Raw genomic sequence first — 24,427 nt, forward strand, 5'->3', positions numbered from 1 at the left:
TTGATTTCTGTGTATGTTCTCGGGGGTTACGTGCGTTTTATCAGCGATAAACAGTCCCGCAAATCTTCCCTTCAGAAAATCCAGACACGAGAGGCTAGGATTTAACGCGAAGCACCTTTATTATTTACCACCTTTACTTTTGAGCAGATAAGATTGCGTCAACAGTCAGAGAGAGAGAGAGAGAGTGTGTGTGTGTATGTGTGTGTGTGTGAGAGAGAGAGAGAAAGAGTGTGTGTGTGTGTGTGAGAGAGAGAGAGAGGGAGAGAGAGACGCATGGTGGCAGCTGTAATCTTTAGTACGGCTCTCACTCTGGGGAACTTTCTGAAGCTGGATCTGTGCTCGTTCTTCCTCTTCGGCTGTTAGGAGAAGAGCACAGCGCTGTTTTCACAGGTTCCGATGCCGAAGCTGAAGGAAACACATCTAACATCCACCGACACTGGAGCACGTGACCGTTTGCGGAATGCGTGAATCCTCTAACACTTTTTTTCCTTCTATCTGCGTGCTTTTCAAGCCAGCATGGTGAGTGATCACTGTATTCCCTCTGAGCTGGGGTATGGGGAATGATCCTAGCTGTGGGTTTGTGAGCTGATTGGACGCGTTGTAGTCATTCACTCATCTGACATGCATCGAATTGCTTTTTATTCTTTTTTGAGGGGGAAATACAGATCTGAAATATTCTATTTTTAACCGATCAGTTAGTCTGGTTTTAATATCGTGCATATGACTTGATTTAAGACATCGCTCCTGGAGCGAGTGAAAGTTGTCCGAAACCGAATACTACTATATTAAAGAGTATGTGCAGTATGTGTTGTGAGGTGGTATTTGGGTAAGGTCTACTCTTTAGTAAGGTAGTATGCTGTTTGCGAAGAAGGCCTTGGAGTGCAGGTTAAACGAGCGGATTAGCAGTTTTTATCCCATCACTGCGGCGAGCCTCCGGGAAACGGCACCTGTCCGCTTGGTAAACTCGTGTTCTCTTCGCATTGACGGATCTGACTACACATGGCTTCCGGTCATCCAGTGACACCTCGTGCTTCTGTTTCCCGGAAAATGCAATCTGAAGCCCCTATGCACATGACGACCTAATTAACTCTCTCACACCATGACCTCGACTGGCCTAAAGGTCCACCTGGAAACTACAATGTGGATTAGGTTACCTGCTCTTTCTCTCTCTCTCTCTCTCTCTCTCTCTCTCTCTCGCTCTGTTTCTCCGTCTCTCTCCCCTTCTCTCTATCTATCACACGCTCTCTCCCCTTCTATCTCTCTCTCTATCGCTTTCTCTCTTTATCTCTCTCTCATTATGTGTGTGTGTGTGTGTGTGTGTGTGTGTGTGCATGGTTTTTCTATCGCAAGAGTAGGAATATCTGACAGTTTTGATCTTCTTGGGACATTTAGTTGGTCCCCACAAGGAAAACCAGTAAAAAAAATAAAATAAAAAATAATAATAATAAAAAAGGAGCCTGACCGTTTCCTTTTGGTTACTGAGCTTAAGAGTCGGATTTAAGTTGTAGGCATAGCATTAAACAGCTGCGTGATAGGTCCTTACAAGGATAGTGTGTGTGTGTGTGTGTGTGTGTGTGTGTGTGTGTGAGTGAGAGAGAGATCTCTTATTGGGTACCTAAAGGCCCATAGTGATAGGAATAGGAATATGTGACAGTTTATAGGAATATGTGACCTTATGGAGACATTTAGCTGGTACCTCTGTAGCTGTAAATGAGGTAAGGGTCGGGGGTAGTTTAGGCATAGAATTAGTAACAGAGAATGGAAGAGAATGGAAAAGAGTGGTCAATGAAAACACCCAAGACCATAGAATTACGTGTGTGTGCCACCTGTATCTTCTTCTTGAAAAGTGCTTATGAAAATTAGGTTACTGTAACTACAGCAATAACCTATTTTGCTGTGTCATACAAACTGTACTATACAAAGTATATTATGGTTGAATAAAACTCTATGCAATAATAAATGCATCGTTTGACTATTAAATGAGCTGATGCTCCTGATGGCATGATTCTGTCTATTTATTTGTGCTAGCCAGAGAAATGTGGTACTATCATGTAGCGGGCATAATGAATAGTGTCTCTGTTCAGCAAGCAGTGGATAGGCTTTGCAGATGTGTGCACATTGAAGAACAAATTAACGCATTTAATCCCACCAATCACAATGATGTGACATTATGTTTTGGGTTTGTAAAGCTCTAAAAGTGTTACTGAGAAGTACACAATAAATGAAATTAGAAATGGTATTGGTTTTGTATGAACATTGTAGTTTGAGTGGAATAAATAGTCAGGTGACCAAAATCATTTACTTCTCGCTTAAGCCTTATGATGACACTGTTTATAGTATACAACTATCCAGTTTTGGTGAGCCTGTGTCCACTGTATTCTCAGATTCTTGTTTTTGTCTGTCAGGAGTGGAATCCGATTTGGTTTTCTAATGTTGTAGCACATCTACCTCAAGGTTTGATGTGTTGTGTATTCGGAGATGATTTTGTGCTCACCATGGTTATAAGAGTTGTTATATGAGTTACCGTAGACTTTCTGTCAGCTCAAACCAGTCTGGCCGTTCTCCTCTGACCTCTCTCATCAATAAGCCGTTTCGACCCTAGAACTGTCACTCAATCAGTGTTTTTTCCCCTCCCACACCAGTTTTGTTTAAAATCTATAGATTGTTGTGTATGAAAATCCCAGGAGATCAGCACTTTCTGAAATACTTAAACCAGCCTGTCTGACACCAACAACCATGCCACAGTCATAATTACTGTGATCAAATTTTTCTCCATTCTCATGTGTGATGTGAACAATAACTGAAGCTCTTGACCTCTTTCTGCTTGATTTTATGCATTATGCTGCTGCCACTTGATTGAATGATTAGATAATTGTATGAATTAATGTATGTATAGGTGTTTCTAATAAAGTGGTAATAAGCTTTAATAAGCTAGTTAATTTATTTACTTACTAATTTATTTTCGATTTTAAGAAGGGACATGTTGCCGTCTGCTGTGGCTCTCCCAAAGAGTGAAATTAATATGTTCATATTGCCGTAATACAATCAGGAATAAATCAGTCAAAACATTTATTTATTTTATCTATATATATTATGACTAAAGTTAGATATATTGATCACAAGTGTCATTTAAGTGTTCAAAAAATAGACAAAAATCACTCTTAACTGTTGATGCTTAAACTGTTGTTCAGTCATTTGGACTTTCTAATACAGCCTGTACACCTGTGTTCTTTTCGAAGGTATTGAATTTTATTTAAGCCTTAAATGTTTGGGGGGAAAAAAGTAGCTTTAGCTCTGAATTTACTTATGATAAGGCAGACACATTGATTTTTTGGATCTAGGCTGTTCGGTTGATTTCAGCTCCAAAACCTGGCCTGCCATTTGCAGAGATTCCTGCTTAGGGCCATTTTCTGTTTTATAACCTTAAAATTTGGAGTGTGGATTCTCTTTGGTCTTGTTAAAGTTTGGATCATACATACCTAATCTAAAATTGATCTCCTGGTCCTAATTGAAGTGCAGAGGGAGTGAGAGAAAAGTAATTTAAAACCTGATCTCTTTGCTCCTCATGTGACATGCCGGAGCCTTGAGACAGTATTATGTGTTTAATCTGCATTAAGATACAGTGTGTTTGGTCATGCTTCAGGCCCATGAAATGACATGGAAAAAAATTCATTAAACATTATTATTTGTGGAACTGCATCACTTACACCTCAGTTTAATTCTCTTACAAATACCTGAAAACAAACTTTTTAAATGCACCTAGATGTGATTCAGGTTTACTCTCTGTAAACCATGGTCTTGAGATTATGCAGTACAATGAGGAAATTCTATCATCTTGCTGTTTTATTTTTAATTATGTAATTATTTATACAAATCTATTCGTATAATCTATTGTTATTTTATTTAAAAATAAATTATTTATATATATATATATATATATAAAATCTATTATTAGTGGCTTTTACAACCTCATCTTTTGAGAACTTTGTGTGTTCTTTTGTAATTTTTACTTTTGAGATCAAATAATAAGTATTTGAATGGATTGAAATATTGGCATGTCTAGAAACAAGACTCACACAGGACCCTTAAACCATCTGATGCTGTTAAGATCAGTGTGTCAACAAAATCAGCATTTAAATGTTTAGGCTCCAGCAGTTTACTTGTAGTAATTTTACTAGATTACTGTATAGATCTTTATAAACACATTATTGGCAAATTACCCTTTTTGCTTTAGATTTATTTATTTATTTATTTATTTACTTGTGGATCCATTTTCAAATGTAAAAATTAATAAGTATGTGTCGTAAAAGTAGTACCATGTAGCGTAACAGTTAATACAAGGCACATAAATCCTATCAAATGGTGCCTATAGCATAAAGTCCTACAGCGCCAATGTTATACTCTATGTAGTGAGTACATATAGTTAATAGGAAACTGTCTGGGATTTGACTTAACTGTGTTTTGTTTTTCTTTACACTGAAGTAAAGAAAAAAAAAATCCTGTGTAAAGATTGATTGAAGGCATAATTTCATTGGACCCTGTACAGCCTACAGTACAAAATGGAACATTTTGCTAAACATCTGCAACAGGAAAACAGAAGTGTGGATAAAAAAAATGAATCTCAGACATTTAACTGTTTTTTCTTTCTTTTTTTTTTCTTTCTAAAACAGTGACAATATTTTTTTAATATTGTTCACTCTATGGCACTATGGGATTCCATAATACAATAAGCTGCAGGTTCCTGAGAACATTTTGAATATCAGGCCATAATGTATCTGTGCTCAAATATGTCTGTATTCAAATGCACACTGGAGTCTTGAGGAATACATTTCTCCATTTGTTGATAAGAGATCCGTGTTTAGTGATGCCTGAAATGATTTCCATCCACACAGTGTACCAGAGATGGAGACGGTGGATGAGAGTGAAAGAGAGAGAGCGAGAAAGAGAGAGAGAGAGAGAGAGAGAGACGAGTACAGACAGAAAGTTAGCAAGGAGAGATAGCCCACTGGGATGCATAAAGAGGGAACTGAATGAGAAATGGCAAGAAGTAGAGGTGAAAGGCACACAAAGACACAAAAAGCTTAAATGAAGAAAGTGGGAACTAGAGTTGAGCTACAGTAATGTGTTAACAGCAGATACTCCATCTCACTGAATCCATTATTACTACATATGCCCATTCCTCTGTTTTCTGTCCATCCTGCTTTGTGTGGTCCAAGACATCTTGAGCATAGACCAACGACTATCACAGTTCTCTGATTAATCTCTAATCAGTGTCTGCCAGCCTCATCACCCTGGGCAAGCCAAACAGCTAGCTAGAACAGAGGGAAAGAGAGACAGACAGAGAGACAGAAATGCAGAGAGAGAGAGAGAGAGAGAGAGAGAGAGAGAGTGCTGAATGAGTGGAGGTCTGGCAGCAAGACCGTAGAGGAGAAGAAGAATGCCGCTTTATTTGAATGGAGACAGGAAATTGCAGAGCCAAAACAAGGAAGTTAAGAGAGCTGTTCAGGAAAGCTGATGAGGCTACAGAATTGTGATTATGACATTAAGACAGAGGCTTCCTTCCTGTGTGTTTAATAGGTTCCTACTGGTGTAATAAACTGGTTGAAGGACATTCATTAGTTTCTCTCCAAAAATAACCTGCATACTGTGGGCACCAAATAAAGTGTCATTCACAGCACTGTTACCAGGTGGTGAAAATAAAATTACCGTATGTCCCCAAATGACCATACTTCAGCCTTATTTGTTGTACATATAAAATTCAACTCCTTATAGTGCCAGGATCCATTGTTCTTTCATCCCACTAGTACACTTTAAATTTAATTACTGGATAATAAAGTAAGGCAACAAGACTGTGTAGATATGCATTGTTCTCGTCTACCTTGATTCCTTAGACTCCATCATTATGTTAACCCCTTAAGCTCACTCCCTTAGTGCTCTTAATATACCTTTTCCATTTTGTTTCACTGTAATTACTGAATAATTCATAGAGTGTTGCTAATTACTCTGCTTGTTGAATAACTGAATAATAAGCCGTGATTAACAGGTTAATTATGAAGGGCATTGTGTAACACTGTTAATCCTACACTCAATGCTGAAGATAGATTATTCTCATTATTATTGATAAATGTGTGTGTGATGCTTCGGAAAGACATATCACACATGTATTCTATTAGCCATAAATATTCAATACTCAAACCACAAGACCTAACAAACTTCTTCAATACGTCCAGAATTATGTATAAAACAGGCCACTTACAGTTACATATATATCATCAACCTGAGAACTAGCACAAAAATAACAAGAGAAATTGTTAGGCTCTGGGTGATTTCTTTCTTGGTCAGAGTCCATGTACTTATTGTTGAAAGTGTCAAGTGATTACGCATAGTGAAAATGCCTTCTGGCTAATTATTTTCAGCCCGCTTCACTGACATATCCATAACACATCATCTGCAGTGACTGTGAAGGTGCCTATGAAATACAATAGCAGGTGTAATGAACATGAAGAAGATGCATTACATACTTTACTTGTTCATCCAATTTTCAAAATGCCTTTGGATGAGAAACTAGGTATACAGTTGTGGCCAAAAGATTACATACACTATTTAATAATAATGTTAAATACATTCAAACTATAAATTTACAAATTTCATGTTATCATACATTTCCTGTGTCAATTAGGGTATTATTTTATTTCCATTTAAAAAATAATAGTTATTTACATTATTTCAAAATAAAAGTTAAGAGACAGATAATTGTCAGCTTTTATTTAATATATATTTTTCAGTGTTTAGTGGCATTGCCTTTAAATTGAACTTGAATCATATGTTTGGAGTAGTGTTCCACAAGCATCTCGCTGTACTTTCTGGATCTTCATGTCTAGAGGTTTTGCATCAGTATTTCTAGATAATGATCCTTCCCCATGAAGTCATCTATTTTCTGAAGTGTACCAGTCCTTTTTCAAGAAAAGAACCCCCACAACACGATGCTGCCACCCCCATGCTTTACAGTTGCTATGGTGTTCTTTGGATTAAAAGCCTCACTCTTTTTCTTCCATATATAGCGCTGATCATTACGGTCAAACAGTTCTATTTTTGTTTCATCTGACCAGAGAACACACCTCCAAAAGGCTATGTCTTTGTCATGGTGATCACGTACATACTTCAGTTTTACTTTTTTGTGCTATTCTTAGTAGCTACTATGCTAGTAGAGCTTCTGCTACAGTATGTACGACAGTGTTTCAGGCCATTGTGATTTAAGAGCCTTTTAATGGTGGATATACATACTTTGGTACCTGATGCTTCAGACTCTTTCACTAGTTCCTTTGTCATGAGGTTCAGTTGAACCTTTTGGACCAAAGTTTCATTCCTTGGAGTTAATTTGTGCCTGCTTCCTGAACAATGCAGTGTCTGTGTTTTGTCAAGATTTTTAAATTTGCATACAGTTGTTTGTACAGATGCTTGTGGTATCCTCAGTTGTTTGGAAATTGCTTCTAACAAGGAACCAGACTTGTGGAGACCCATGTTTTTTTCTGAGGTTTAGGATGAATTGCTTTGATTTTCCAATGCTATTAAGGGAAAAAGGCATTGTCTCTGAAGGTAGGCCCTTTACAGCCACAGGTGCACTTCCAATTTACTCCTAATTATGACATTTGGCCAATCAGTCTTCCAGACTTTTTAAAGAGACTGTCAACTTGGTGAATGTAAACTTTTTACCTACTAGAATCCTGATATAGTGAATTAAAGCTCAAATAAGTCTCTAAGCAATTGTTTAAAAAAATATCACTGATGTGAACAACATAGAAGCCTGAAATGCCAAAAGAAGTGTACAGTATGGTAACATGAAATGTTAGACAGAAGGACAAAGGAAAGAAACATACTTGGTTTGAATGAAGAAGCTGGATAATGGCAAGAGATGGCATGAAAAAATGTTTGAATGTATACAGCTGTCTTTCAGTTGATGTATGTTCCTATGTGTTTATTTTATGTAATAGTTTGTGTCACATCATTATTATGTAAGTACACCAGTAATTGGATAATTCACAGCTAATCCACAGTCAGTTTTCCATAATTCATTATTGATGTACTACACTTGACATGAATGATTACTCAGGTACTAAATTAGCATCACAACAGATTGACTACTCTTGTTTGAATTATGGAGATATTAAGATTAACTTGTAATCTTAAACCAAGATTACAAAAATTATTATGAAGATATGATCATTATTTTATATCTTGGGACACAGAACAGTATTATGTTATCATGGAGCATGTTGTTTTGCTTTCTGTGCCTTTGAAGTGGAGATATCTACAGAGAACATCAAATATGAATAAGGTTTACATGAGAAATATCAGAATTATTATTAATAACGACAGCTCCACGGTTTGATCGTGAGCTTGGTTTCCCTCCTGTGTGGAATTTCTTATATTCTTCACTGTCACAAGTACCCCATGGCCCAGAAACTCCAATTCCAAGAATTTCCTGCTTACTGACATGCCCACTTCTCCGATGTCAGTCAGTTACAAGTTCAAGATATTGTTTTCTGGTTTTACTTTTTGGGTTGCTCCTGCTGCTATGTTGTTTGATGTGCTTCCTTGTTATGGTTTTTGACTGAGCCTCCTGTCTGGATTTTTGACATTGCCTTTGCCTTTCAAATTGGTATTGTTTGTCCAGTGTTAGTGCTGCAATTATTTCGACCTGCCTACGATTTCACTAGTCTTATCCCAGCCTTATATCCCGGCAACCCTTGGGTTTCCTTCCACCTCCCAAGAACATGCCACTAGGTGGATTGGCTATGCAAAATTGCCCCCTAGGTGTGAATGAGTGTGAGAAAGTGTGTGTGGGTGTATGCATGGTGTCTGGCATCTGGCATCCTATCTAGAATGTAATTGCTGCCCAGTGTTCTGGAGCTCATAATCATAATGTTTTGCTTTTATATTTATTTTAACTAGACAAGTGCACCTGTCATTTACAGTATTTATGGACTGGCTTGGATAAGCAGTACTGGAAAAGAAATGGTTTGATCATAGATCATAGACATCACCTGTTCTGCTCACTGGCTCTAAATTTTCTATTTTTCTATGAATCATCCATCCATCTATCCATTTTCTGTACTGCTTATCCTACACAAGGTCACGGGGAGTCTGGAGCCTATCCCAGGGGACTCGGGGCACAAAGCAGGGGACACCCTAGATGTGGGTGCCAACCCATCACAGTATGACTCATACACAACACACCAATTTGTTACGTGCAGTCTGATTGTGTGTCACCAGGGTTTTTTTTTTTTCTTGTTATTGTTGTTACTTGTGTATCTAATCCTGAAACAGAATGTTCTCTAATGTACCTGTATTTGTTTTTGAGCAAAGGAGATTGAGAATGATAATTTAGATGCAGGACATCATTAAACTTACATCAGTGAAAATCAAGGAAATCAAGATGAATAGGAGATGGGAGAAATGTCATGTTATTGTTGGGTATTAATATTTCTATTTGGATGGATTTTCTAAGAAGAGAGCAGTGACTTATCAATGACAAAGTGGGCTACACAGCCTAATAGATGGAGAAGTATGACAAAATATTTTGATATCTCACAAGGAGAATGTTGACAAAAAAGGAAAGAGAAAGACACAAGTACACAATAATACAAATGGATTTGATTATACTTGATCATTAGTGTTTTATTTTGTTTTGTTCTGCCATAATGTAAATTCACTGCTACAGTATTTCATTATTCAATTAAGTATACTGGAATCTTTACAAAACAATGTTGTGCACCACTGTCCAAAACTGTTTGCTATCACAATTAAAATTATGGTTGACTGTTTAGTAGCACCAACCCATATTTATGTTAATGGAATATGACCAGATATTGTGCTACTAGAACAAATGTCTCCTAGTTGAAAATCTAATGGGCCAAGAGTTGAATTTGTTCTGCCAGATATAAAAAGGAAAAAACTTACAATTTATACCTCTGACAGTGTGTCCTGGTTCTCAGCTGCTTATCATGCTGTCATGTGATTTGTTCTTAGTTCTCTGAATGCCTTTGTTATGGCTTTAGTTTTGGTCTTGTCTCCTCTCCTGCCATGTCATTGGTCATTGGTAGAAGGGAGAGTGCAGCTCTCTGCAAGGTCCCTGGGGGGAGCGAAGTTCTCCGCGAGGCCAGAGGGACGCTCCAAGATTCCCGCAAGGCCAGAGAGTGGAGCGAGGTTCTCCGTGAGGCCAGAGGGAGGAACAATGCGCTCCACGAAGCACGAGGGGGGAACAATGCCCTCCGTGGAGCACGAAGGGGGAGCGACATACAGTGTGAAGCAAAGAAAAGGAGCGACGTCTTCAGCAGAACATGGACGCAGAGCGACGTCCTCAGCGAAGCAGGATGGCAGAGCAACAACCTCAGCCGAGCAGGAAGGCAGAGCGACGTCCTTAGCCAAGCAGGAAAGTGGAGCGAAGTCCTCAGCCGAGCAGGAAGGCAGAGCGATCTCCTCAGCTGAGCAGGAAAGCGGAGAGACGTCCTCAGTGGCGCAGGAAAACGGAGCGACGTCCTCTGCGGAGCAGGTAAGCAGAGCGAAGTCCTCAGCGGAGCAGGTAAGCGGAGCGAGGTCCCCAGTGGAGCAGAACAGCCGCGCGATGCCCTCAGCGGAGCAGAAAAGGAGAGCGAGGTCCTCAGCGGAGCAGGAAAGCACAACAGCGTTCTTAGCAGGGTTGGAAAACAGAGCAGAGCACTCTGGCATGCTGGGACGCGGAGCAATGTATTCAGCAAATAAGGGTGACGGAGTGGCGTCCTCAGCGGAGCAGGAAAACAAAGCCGAGCCCTTGGCCATGCCGGGACGCGGTGCAACGCATTCAGCAAAACAGGGTGACTGAGCGGCGTCCTCAGCTGACCAGGAATGCTGAGTGGCGTCCTCAGCTGACCAGGAATGCTGAGCGGCGTCCTCAGACGAGCAAGGAGGCTGACTCACGTTCTCCGCCAACTCTGCATGCTGGATGAGATCCACAATGGGGGAGAGAGGGTGGGAGATGGTTCCAGCCTGGTTGGAAGGCTCCCACCTTGAGCTTCTCCCTCTCGTACAGGGACTCTTAGACCCTTAAAAATTCCGCTGCATCCATGTATTGGTCTCACGTTCTGTCACGATAGGAAGTTGAGACGGATGCAGGTGCGGAATTTTAAATGTTTTAATAAGTAAACCAACAAAACAGAAAAGACACTATGACTAAGGCAAAACACTGTGGCAAAGACTAACCATAAACTACAGAAACAAAACATGGTAACATGGACAAAGGTAAGGTAAGACAAACGTGAGACAAACAGTGCAGTGAAAACTGTGGCTATATACAAGCGTGCTTGTTAACAGAAACGTGATTCAGGTGCAGGTGGTCATGTGACTATGGTGCCGTGGCTGCTGGGAACTGTAGTTCCGAGTTCCCTCTCTGATTTCGTGACACCCTGCCTATTTATCTGACTTATTTTTTAAATTTGCCTTAATATATATTATGTAGAGCATCTACACTTGAGTCCTGTTTCCACCAAAAATCATCTGTCTCAGTGCATGTCACGGTTCCTTGCACGCCAAGTGACGCTTGTTCTCATTTTTCCACAAGGTTTTTGCGTTTGCTTTCATTTTGTTTGCTCCTAATCTGTTAGTTCAAGTTTTTTCGTTAGTTCAGTCTAACATAATCACACTGTTTTTTTCTGGCTCTTGTTCTTGGTCAATGCCTGTTTTTTTTTCTTTGTTTCTTGGTTCATGCTTTGAGCTTTTCACCTAAATGGATAACATGTGTACACAGCAAAAAAACAGGGTGTGTGCATGGTAATTATTGTCCTTTATGACGTATGTTGACTTTGTGACACTTGTCACCATGTGTTGCACTGTGGAATATTGTTCTGCTGTCTCTGGTTTGTCATTGCTACCGTCAGCAATTGCCAAACTAAGATGCGGTGAAGCCTAGTGTGATGGTGCCCATGTAGAAGTTGAACAGTGATGTTTAAGTTGAAGAAAAAGCCCTGGTAGGCCTTTTGATTATAGCTGAGATATGATAAGTCCACTTGAAGTCACTGATGATGGTGACTCCCAGGAAATCAGAAACTACGAACCCTCTCCACTCTCCACCCTCTCTACATCCTCTGTGATGTAAATGAGTATGTGAATTCCTTGAAATTCCTTTAATCATTGACAAGCTTTTTAGTCGCCCTGACACTGGGAGACAAATTACTGTCCTGACACCACTCTGTAAAGTGTCTTGACCTCCTCCCTGTAAGCCGTCTCATTACTGTTGGAAATCAGGTCATCTATGACAGTGTCGTCAGCATATTTTATGGTGGAATGAGAGCTGTGTCTGGCCCCTTAGTCATAGGTGACCAAAGCCAAGAGTAGTAGACTCAGCACACTACAGGGGTGCCTGTGTTGAGGATCTTTGTGGAAGAACTGTTACTGTCTGTCAGCACATACTGAGGTCTGCTCATAAGAAAAGCTAAAACCCAGTTGAAAAATGGTAGTCCAGATCCAGCACTTTGAGGATTACTTTTGATGGAACAACAATGTTGAAAGCCTGACTATAATATCTGAGTGTAGCAATTTTCCTTGTCCAAATTTAATTTGCTTCTGGCACCTAATTAAAACAGTGTGTATAGTCTGAACAATATTGTAGAAGCAGAATTGCCAGCCTGGTAATGCAGGAGATCAGAGTGACAATATCAGTGGAAGAAACACTCTTTATAACTGCCGAATTTTACTTTATGATAGTGTTTATTCATATTCCTGCAATGTTTTGTGCTTTCATCTATCATTTTCTTGTCATGCTAAAATGATAAACACTTTGCATTAAACTGTAAAAAGTCAATTAATTGCATTGATTCAACTCTAAGCTTTTATCCCAAGATATGATTAATAAAAGTGTAAATGAGCCCAAGGTCTTCAGTAATGCTTTTCCTTGACAGGTCTTGGGTATAACAGAGCTTGGATTGTCTGTAAGTCAATGTGCAGGTGGGAAAGGGTTCTAAGAGCATCACAAATGAGACACACACTGGAGGTCTCTATGACAGTATTACAGTGTTGATCAGACACCAAATACCTATCCTAAACCTAGCTTGTAATACTCACTACCTTCTGATGTTACCAGCGCACTCTAAGTATGTCTGGTGTACCAGATACTGTAATGGCTTACTAGAGACATGTCATTATATTTCTAGAAAGTGTTTGGATTAAGATAATAGAGTTTTGAACTGGCCAAAGCAAAATCCCATTTTTGGTGTATCAAGTGCAACTGGAATACCCCAGCCCTGTTGTTCATTGTCGGATATTGGTAGTGGCAGAAGGAAGAAATGCAGACAGTTTTATTACCATAAACACAACAGAAACAAACAAGGTGAAAAACAAGAAGCAGATGAACACAAGGCAAGGAACATAAGAGTATAGGAGATAACATAGCACACATGGCAACAAAGGACAAGAGCTTGATAATGACTACGTTGACATGCACATCGATATTCCGATATTTATCGGAATTTGGCAATATTCTATTTAGATTGCCTATCTGATTGCCCTATTCGGATTAAGACAATATCCATATTCCTCAAATTCTGATTCTCACACCTGGAATATGCCTGTTGTAATTGGAAATTTTTTGCATGTAACCACATTATTCATAAAATCTACTGAAATGAGATATGTGCGCATGCTGAGTCCACAAGGAATTGTGGGTGCTAACAGATGCTTAGCTGTAGGCTAGGTATTTAGAAATGGCACTCAGGCATACTTAAACAACCACGTATACAGGAATATTCCAGTGCCTGTATACATATAAACATTGTATTCAGAATATGACTGCAACCCGATTAGAGACCAGAATATGAATGAAATTTGGTGTGCATGTAAACATAGTCACTGACACACAGAATTTAGAACTTAGTGATACTAATTAGAGGAAACAGGTGTGTGATCAGTGAGGCATGTGACTTGGTCCTGTGATCTGCTGGGGCTGATGGACCATACAGCCGCCTACTTGACATTCATAATTTAATTAAAATAATTAAATAAACAAAATACAATTTTCAAGACAAAATACTAAACAGCTGCCGACTGGCTATTACTTTTATCTAGTATGATTATTATTTACTTATTTGTTTGTTTATGCTTGCTAACATTAGCTAGCTGGCTACCTTGGTGTACAACCACAAACTTTAACTAGATAACTTGATTGGGGTTGTTTTTGATTAGCTAGCTACCTAGTTTCAACATAAAATTATCCATCCATCCATCATCCATCTTCTATACCGCTTATCCTTCTTCAGAGTCACGGGGGATCCTGGAGCCTATCCCAGGAAGCATCGGGCACAAGGCGGGGTACACCCTGGACAGGGTGCTAATCCATCGCAGGGCAGCATAAAATTATACAGCTAGGTATTATGGCTTGTTGGGATTTATTGTGTTTCAGAATAAGTTTGTGTTTCACAATAAATTTGCACTTTAGTTTGTCCATTTAGAAAGCCACTACCCACTTCCCTTTTTATTCCCCAATAAACCCACAAATTTCACCTAATTTTTTTTTCAATATTCATGACAGCTTTTCATCATTTTAAACTCCTAGTCTAAGCAGTTAATTTGGCTAAACTGTTAAACTGTCTACTAAAGTAAATACTCTTTGATCACAAGGTAAAAGTTTCACCATAGTACCATTTTAATTGCCAGTCAGGGAACTTCTGTTCAAGGAGGCTACCTTCCTATAAAATTATACTGCACATGCTCAGACACCTTGTACATGTATATGCTATAAATTAAAAGGAAATGAATCAATGCCTTGATGGAGTAGAGCTTGGGCATCTTTGCATACCATCCACACCACTTACATTCCTGTTAATATATCTGTATCACCCCATATTTATAAATATTTATTATATATATGTCTATTATATATAGTATTTCATGACTACGTCAGCCTGCACAACATTACATTGAACAAACAATTATATATATTCTTTTCTACCTGTATGCATGTAAATTCTGGTTATTTAAATTCTATTTCATGTCACAGACAAAAAAAAAAGTATTTCACTGCACATCGTACTGTGTATGGTTGTGTGTCTAAAAAAATTAGGACAGTCATTGATATAGCTCATGGAAGCAATGGCAGAAAAGGCTGATGTCCAACAAATTGTTCTGGGTCCGGAGATCCACAGGGGTTTAACAAATTAATAATAACAACATGTGGCGCAAAAATCTTAAATCAGCAAAAGAAAACCAATGGACTCGGGAGACCTAATATGAGTGATGGAGCTTTGGCTTGAATTACAGACCGTTGTCACTTTAAAAGACATATGGTCAGAGAAAATTAGAGGGATTGACTTCTGTTATACCACATCATTTTTGCTTACTGCAAACATAGTCAGCAAGTCTGCAGGAACAGATGCCATATTGTGTATAGCACCAAAGATGGATTGACTGCTTGTTGAACACTTCATTTGTGAAAAAGCTGTGCAAGTACAAGGCTTACAGGGAGCATCAACTTCCTCTGTGTCTGACTATTACTTCTATCCTCCTTTGTCTTTCTCACACACATGCAGACCTACAAATGAAAATATGAAACTGTGAAACATTTCACAGACTACACCCCTCCAATTGTTTTATATGGGTAGGAGATCCCAAACTAAGCTGGGGTTTCCTGCTAGACCATTCAACTAAATTAATGAGAACAAGGCAAGAGTCCAATAAATGGGAAGGTTTATTTTCTTTAGGCTCTTACTTGGCTGACTTGCAAGCAGCTGCAATAATGAACCCCAAATAAAAAACATACAGTGTCACATCATAAACAGTGCCATAAATTATCACCAGACACACATTTGCCCCTGAACTAGAGATGGTGAATAACACAAGAGTGCACTGGTCCAGCCCATGATGTTATAAATGGTTACACACGACAATCAGCGAAAGCACAACTAACACAATAAAAGTACAGCCTTAATCGTACCCACCTTCACACCTTTAGGGGTAGATGTGCAATATGTCCTGTTATATGATACTTGTACTTTGGGAAGGTTAGGCAAGAGCAGCCTCAGGCTGAGTTCTAAGACAGGAAAAATATATTCAGACACCAACCCATTTAATTTCTCTACAGATCCCCATGCATTGCACATTTTATTAAAATACAACAGTACAACATTTAATATTTTTTATCCATAAACATATACAAATATAAAACAAATAAAAACAATAACAACAACAACAAAGGTGTATATATAAGCAGCTTCAGACTAAATGTGCAACCAGGAAAGGAACTGTTGGAGCAGCAGTAGCAGCACTACACTTCCTAATTAATGGAAGTGTTTAACTGGTTAGCAGGTTGCACAGTGGCTTAGTGATTAGCACGGTTGAATTGCACCCAGAGGTTCAAATCCCGCCTCTGCCCTGTGTGCTTGGGGTTTGCATGTTCACAGTGTTTCCTCCAGGTATTCTAGTTTCCTCCCTCAGTCAAAAGACATGCGTTGCAGGCTGATTGTCATTTTCAAATTGTCTGTAGTTTGTGAGTGATTGTGCCCTGCCATGGGCAGGCCTTCCATCCAGGGTGTCCCTGTCTTGTGCCTCAAGTTCCCTCGGATAAGAACCATTCTCCCTGCAACCCTGTGTCGGATAAGCGATGCAGAAAATGGATGGATGGGTGGATGGATTAACTGGGTGACTATTAATAACCAGCAAAGTATAATCTACAAAAAAAACCCCTAATATTTACAAGCACTCACATGTACAAGAATTATATTGGAACCTTGCTCTATTTCAATCCAACACATCAACTTTGTACGTGAGTGGAACAACCACGTTGAAGTGTTTGTGTTGGTAAATCTCATTCCCTGTTTAATTTTATCACTCTACAGGAACACAGCATGCAAACATGGTGATGGCTCACAAAATGTCACATTATACTTTCACTGCAAGGTTATATTAGCCATAGCCCACAAAAAGAATGAAACGGTTATAATCATGGGCAACTAAATGGCTTTTGCTAACTTTTAATACAGATGTCACAAACTGTTCACACTCTTAGAATGAGCTGTTAAAACTTGTAAAATAATCAAACAAAGATTCCTACCAGACTTTGCTCTGCCGGCAACAGACAACCATCAGCATGCCAAACAACTTGGATGAATGCCATTGTTCTATGAATCAGAAGCTGTGTACTATATGTATGCGTGTGGGCCATACCCACAAATGATGTACATACTGTATGAGTAATACAGATCAGCTTGGCCACAAAGAGAAATGATTTCAGGAGAGAGATGACTAGCTTGGGAAATTTCTTGGATACTACATTAAACAACCAAGCTTAAAATGATGTAACTAAGCCACTTTTGTACCATTTGCCTCTTTACAGTAAGTAGACAGAGGATATGAGTTTTATAAAGTTTAAAGAAAGCCTCCATCTACATGCAAAGCACTCACACTCATTTACACCTAGGGCAACTTGGAATAACCAGTTTCCCTACCAGTATGTATTTAGGAGGTGGGAAGTAACTGGAGAACTTGGAGGAAACCCACTCAGGGGAGAACTTACGTCCATCTGTCCTGGCATGCTCCATGGACAATTTTGACGTGATCGTGGAAAGGAGGACATGAAACAAATTAGTGTCCATCCTGACCAATGTATCACATCCCCACCATGATTAATTCGCCAAATATTTCGCACATTCAGCAACGGATTCGTTCAAGGAATGATACAGGAGGTCTTCTTTTCTGTTTGCATGTTTGCGCTTGGTGGCATTCTGTTTTACTGCATTGCTGCTAACTCACTATATACTTGCACTTATACAACTTATTGTGGATGCTCTGCTGATCATATCTACTTTGCTGCATATCTGTTGTTACTACTTGCCCTGTCACTTACATTTACTCAGTGGACTGGTGTATACAATGTTACCTTATTTTTAATACTTTTTATAATCTTTCTGAGTACATTTATTTTTATAACTCTTGGTTATTTCTTACTGCAAACACTATTCTTTTGCTGCTGCTGTAATGTGTGAATCATATGAAACTCCACACAGACAGTAACTTGAGCTGGGGGTTGAACAGGGGACCTTGAAGCTGGAGGCAGCAACACTAACGGCTGTGTCACTGTATCACCCTAGATGCTATATGTTGTTTATAAAATAGCAGCAGGAAAAGCCTTGTCATATTCATATGGTAAACAAACATACAATTTAATGTATTATGTAAAACATCTGCAAAATGTATGCAGCGATTAAATTTGGCCTGAAGGTTTAAGGACACAAGCAATGGTCAAAAACAGAGGTCATACTCAGTCTAAGAAAAACAAAAAAAAAAATCAGCAAATGAATACTATTAAATTAATCAGCAAATGAATACTATTACTATTACATTTATCTCAGACTACATGTTGGTCAATAAGTGACAAAACTGAGGAGATATACAGTATATAAATGACACTGGCAGGCTGTGGCCACAGATTGACTGCGTGATCTATTTTAATGTTAGGAGTGATGATAAGAGTGCTGTCTGTAATGTGGCTGATTATGATGAGGCCTGCTGTGCTGGTAAAGTCCAGCTCACTGGATGGGTTAATCACTTGAGTTATTAGAGACTCGAGCTCCCCACATTCTCTGATTACATCTCACAGTGGGTAATGAATAGAAGTGCTGTCTTTGGCAGTCCTCACTCATATTGGCTTACGTTAGTGTGACCTGCCAGATGGATGATGTAGGAAAAGAAAGCTTGATGGTGAGAGAACGTGGTATACCATTATTTCTGACTGAATGCGAAGCAGGTTCCTGTAAACTAGGTATTTATTATCTTGTATCTCTGGTAGTACCCCTTTGTACACACATGACCATACAAAATGTCCATGTAAATTGAGTATAAAATAAAATACAATTCAAAAGACCTGGATAGCTCATTGCTATTATAAATATTGACATTTGAATCAACCCTATGCTTTACAGCTCTTGGTGATGCATGCAAACCTACTGCTGAATGACCAGATTTCTGATTTAATTTAGAAACTGAATAACAAAAACAATGATTGGGCAAGAGGTCTTGGGTCTTGTTTGCAGTTGTGGGCCTACTGTTTATAGTACATCTAAATATTTGCATTAAATAGTGAATAAATAAAAATACAAAACCTCTGCATAGTGCTTGTTATTAATAGAAACTAGATAACAACAAAAATACTTCTTTTTTATTTTTTGAATTTTTTTTTTACTGTGGAACTGTGAGCATATGAGTGTATTTGTAATTGTGAAATATTGTTTCCTTCTGCGACAAGACAATGTTAAAAAATGCCCACTCCAAATAATTTCAAGATTATTAAGCAATATATAAGACATGATACACAATAGGTGACAATGTCACCTAACATTGCAGTCCTCAGCGGGTCATGCTAAATAAAGTGTGCTGTTTTTCTAAGATCCTGTGAGTGAGAATGTTTTAAATGATTATTTTCTGATTCATTAAACAAAGTGGGGGAAAATTCAGAATAACTAGACCCACAGAACAGTGACTGGAGTGTGTGTAGGTACTGTCATTTGCCAAATTGTCAAAGATCATCAATCTTTATTTGTTTCACTTACAAACACCCTTCCTTTCACCCCCAGGAAGTGCATCGTTCTTGTGTTAAGCAACATTGGCAGTCTGATGTTGTAGACAGCAATAATGTCATTGACTTTAGGATTCTTCATTGCTTTGCTAATGCAAGTGGTCTCACTATTAGTTTCTCTACTCATGTTGAGAGCATGCAAGATGGTCCTATTTGTTACCAGGTGAAAAAACAATGGCTCACATGGGTGCAGTGTTGTAGAATGCAGTGCACAGGAATATAGTGGATAAACCTGGAGTGGACAACTGATTTAAAAAAAAAAATCAATATCTTTCACTGCAGTTGGTCAATGCTAATTAAATACTATGTTAGTTCATGTTTTCATTTTTACCCTGTTGGCAGGCTGTGGTTGTCATATTCAATACATTTACAATAGATGGGGCCACATTTAGGTGTCTGTGATTTGACAAGTCTGTTTGGATACTAATCTAAATGGTGGCTTGGTGCCTTAAATGTGGCAGTCTATTTGGTAACTGCTACAACTATAGGCAGTTATTCTTGATGGCTGGCTTTAGGAAAAGTTATTCTTGATGGCTGCCTTTGCTGTGATGTCTGATGTTTAAAAGTGGATATTGCAGTGACTGCTCATACCTACTTAACCATCTGCAATGATCTAAAATAAATGTAGGCCCAGGGAAGGTTTAACTTTTCTATCCATATAGAACAAAATATGCACTTAGACGTCTCACATTTAAGGATTATCAAACCAACGTTTTTCATTTATTGGACACCAAGCTAATAAGAAACACTTTATAACAGTGCAGCTTTTCATTTCAGAATGAAATTGGAAAATCTCAGCAGAAGGTCCAACATTTAATATTAGCTGAAAGTATATATCTTGGTTGCTTTGGGACAGAAAATCAAATGGCCATTTTTTTTATGAATGCAGGGAAACCTCTGAGAATATGTATTATTGTTTCAAGGAATTGTAATTTCTATTGTAACTGAAACTGGAACTTTGGACATTGTAGTATATCAATGGATTACTTTTTCATTTAAATTGAATCCAGTGCTCATTTAAGTGCTGGGTAAAAAGGTAGGTCTTCAGTGTTTGTCTGAGGACAGCCTGTGACTCAGCTGTTCTGCCAGCCAGGGGAAGTTCATTCCACCACCTGGGTGCCAAGACAGAGAAGAGACTTGATGCATGTCTCCTTTGTCTTGAGGGATGGTGGGTCACGTCAAGCTGTGCTAGAGGCTCGAAGAGAGCATGGTGCAGAGCAGGGTGTGATAAGTGCCTTTAGGTAGGTGGGGGCTGGTCCTTTTTTTGTATGCAAGCAGTGTTTTGAAGCTGATGCGGGTAGCTACAGGAAGCCGGTAGAGGGAACACAGCAATAGGGTGGTGTGGGAGAACTTGGGAAGATTGAAACAGGTGACAGGAATTAACTACAGATTAATGAGAACAGAAGAAATTGACCATATAAGGAAAGCAGAAGGGAAAAGCAGGACAGATAATGCACCATGGTAAGAAGGACAAGATCAGGACAGCTGAGACAATTTTTCAGACGAAAAAGACAGATATTTTTCTTGACTCAGATGTGTATCACTTTTGTGTGCATATATGCTTAATTTGTTGCATGTTTGGGGTCTTTGCTCTATCTGGAGTGAAAGTCTAAGTCCTGGAGTTTTGTCTGTAGTGAATGAATGTGATCAGAGGCATGCTGCATCCCAAAACACGATAATTTTTTTTTTTTTTTTTCATAATTTAGGGATTAAAGACTGATAGAAGCAGTGATGGGGACTAATGCCACATTTACACAGTTGTGTTGAATCACACAAAAGCACAGTCATATCTGCTTGTGCTTTTAAACTAGCTTTAGCAGCTTATAGCTGCCGTAGGCACAGTCAGCACTCTGGAATGTGTGAATGTAAATATAGGTGGCATATCAAGCTGATTCACTCATCTTAAGTTTATTTTCACATCATTTACATTATGCAGGTTGCATCCACAGAGGCAGCCCAATACTCAAACAGACAGTACAGATATATATATATATATATATATATATATATATATATATATATATATATATATATATATATATATATAACAATGCAGTAATCTCATTTGTCGTTGTGACTGCCAGAATATGTCATCATGCATCAAATACTGGGAAAGAGTCAATTAAACTTCGGATTTGAAAATGACTTCAGGATTTAGAACTTTCCCAAAAGGACACATGTCTGGCTTGCCCTTAAAAACATGTTTGTATAACTAAAACTCATTTGCTATTACTGTCATGTTTTATCCACAACAAAACAAAATTTTTCCTTCCTACAGATCCCACCCGGTTAACAGAGAGTTTATTTTGTTCTTGATTGAACCAATATGATATGGAAATGAAGGCTGTCATAGAGAACATATTTACTGCATTCAGTGAGAGCTTGCATCTGCTTATATGTAGAGTAGTGTGTGGCGGCTTGTGTATTTTTGAAGAGATGCAATTTGTCTCAAAGCTGTAGTGTCAGTATTGGAACAGCAATTCTTTTTGGTTTTGCCATACACTGAAGACATTTGGGTTTAAGATCAGAATTTCAGCTTTCATGTAATGATCTTTACATCTAGATGTGTTATACAACTTGGAACATGGTATCTTTTGTTTCACGTGATCAAAAATCATTTGGATCATGTGACAGACTGGTGTTTCTTGTTGCCCAGGTGTGCCCTGTTTGATTGACTGTTTAAATAATTAATAGCTCTGAGTGTTTACTCTTGGTTTGAGCCCTGGGAAATATTAAAAAATCTCCTGTTAAACCAGCATAAAGACTACACAGCTGTCTATGGGAGAAAAACAAGCCATTTTGAAGCTGAGAAAAGAGGGAAAATCAATCAAAGCCATTGCACAAATATTGGGCATCGCCAATAGAACAATTTGGAATGTCCTGAAAAAGAAAGAAATCACTGGTGTATTAACAACCAGACACCGAACAGGTCAGCCAAGGTAAACAACAGCAGTTAATGATAGAAACATTGTGGAAGCTGTGCGGGGGAAAAAACAGTCAGTGGCATCACCAGCAACCTCCATAGGGCAGGGGTGAAGGTATCACAATCCACTGTCTTTGATAGCAGAAATATAGAGGCCATACCACAAGATACCATCACTCATCAGCAGTAAGAATCAGAAAGCCAGATTGGAATTTGCAGATATATACAGAGCTGAGCCACAAAAGTTCTTGAACTAATATTAACCTCTACCAAACTGATGGAATGGCCAAAGTGTGGAGAAAAAGGATCTGCTCATGATGCAAAACATGCATGCTCATTGGGCAAGCATGGTGGAGGTAGTGTCATGGCTGCTTCTAGAAAGGGCTCGCTAATCTTTATTGATGATGTAACTAATGATGGTAGCAGCAGAATGAATTCAGAAGTTTACAGAAACATTCTGTCTGCCAAAAGACTTCATTAGGGGGAAAAAGTGGAAAGTTTTAGACTGGCAATGTCAATCACCAGACCTTAACCTAATTAAGCATGCATTTCATGCATTTCCTGAAGAGAAGACTGAAGGGAGAAACCCCCTGGAAAAAAAAAAAAAAAAAAAAAAAAAACTAAAAGAAACTTTATTACAAGCCTGGAAAAGCATCACAAAAGAATAATGCAACAGTTTGGTGATGTCAGTCCGTCTCGGCTTGATGCAGTTATTGCGAGCAAGGGATATGCAACCAAATATTAAGTGTTGTTTAATTTAATCTACTTTAAGACTATACTTCCTATACTTTTGCTCACCTAAAACTTGGATGGTCTACCACAAAAGTTGCCATGTTTTAAGTTTTAAGTCTAGATGTAAATATCAGGGAATGAAAGCTGAAATTTGACATCTGTCATTCTCTTTTTTCAGGTTGACAGCAGACAGCTGTGAGTGAAGATGAGGAGGGCCTTGTGGCTGGTGAGGAGTTTGGAGATTGGGATTGTCCTGCTATCTATCATCCTCCCTTACATCAGGGCTCAGGGAGCAGAAGGTGTGCCAGAGAATTTCTCAGCTTGTCCTAGATCCTGAACCTTACAGTGTATTAGGGCCCTCATAATATCTATGTGAGGACAAGAAGAATGCAGACAGTGTAATTGCTATAATTGCTTATAATGGATTTATAATGATATATCATGCTATGTGATATTACATATGATATATCTTTTTTCCATAATTTTGTGAAAGCCGAATGATTTAATTATGCCTGTCTCATTTTTATTTTGGTTCTATATTATTTATTTATTTATTTTCACTCCAAGACTGATGGAAGACATTTAAATACTGACCAAGCAGACGTAATTCAGGTTTAGTTAAACATTAACAATTGTTTTCGTTAAACAATTTAGCTTTGCCTCTCTTTGTTTAGAAAATTGTCACAAATGCTCAGTATCACTGTCAGCCTTCACTGTCCTTAACACAGAACCTATTAGTGTTGAACTCTGATAAGGCTCCTGAAATAAGAAGCTAATGATATATGAATTGCAATTCCAGTCTGTCAAGGACAAAATGACAACTGCAATAAAAGTCTAAAAGTGTTTCTGTGCTGATAGCAGGAAACAAGCTGTAAATACAGCCGGACAATTCTGGTTGGTGGGTGTGTGTAAAAGGCATAGCATTCTATGGCTGACATTTTAACTCAGCTCTCCTTGTTTGTTCATGCAATGTTTATTGTTATTGATTTTAGATGATTTGAAACTAGCAGTTGCTGTGCAGTCACTGTTTGACATTTTCTTCTCGTTTTCTGTTATTGGCAGTATTTCCCACATTTCCTTTGCTCACATAATACCAGTAAAACTTTCCAAGAGTCCCCATTTTGATTTATAAAATTAATCCAAAAGTACAACATACCATGCTTCAGTCTTAATCATCT

At 38.6% G+C, this 24,427-nt stretch overlaps 1 protein-coding gene across 1 annotated transcript in view; it reads left to right on the forward strand.

Annotated features, from left to right (window-relative positions):
- The first annotated feature begins 250 nt into the window (after positions 1–250).
- The window catches only part of pcdh15a (protocadherin-related 15a), a 213,709-nt gene continuing 189,532 nt past the window's right edge, over positions 251–24,427 (forward strand). The window contains exons 1-2 of the mRNA XM_053621203.1: positions 251–519; positions 23,428–23,548. Coding sequence (XP_053477178.1) covers positions 23,455–23,548 — 94 coding nt within the window. The 5' untranslated portion in view covers positions 251–519; positions 23,428–23,454. The remainder of the gene's footprint in view (positions 520–23,427; positions 23,549–24,427) is intronic.

The sequence above is a fragment of the Ictalurus furcatus genome, chromosome 3 (assembly GCF_023375685.1).
Source record: "Ictalurus furcatus strain D&B chromosome 3, Billie_1.0, whole genome shotgun sequence".
Classification (NCBI taxonomy): Eukaryota; Metazoa; Chordata; class Actinopteri; order Siluriformes; family Ictaluridae; genus Ictalurus; species Ictalurus furcatus.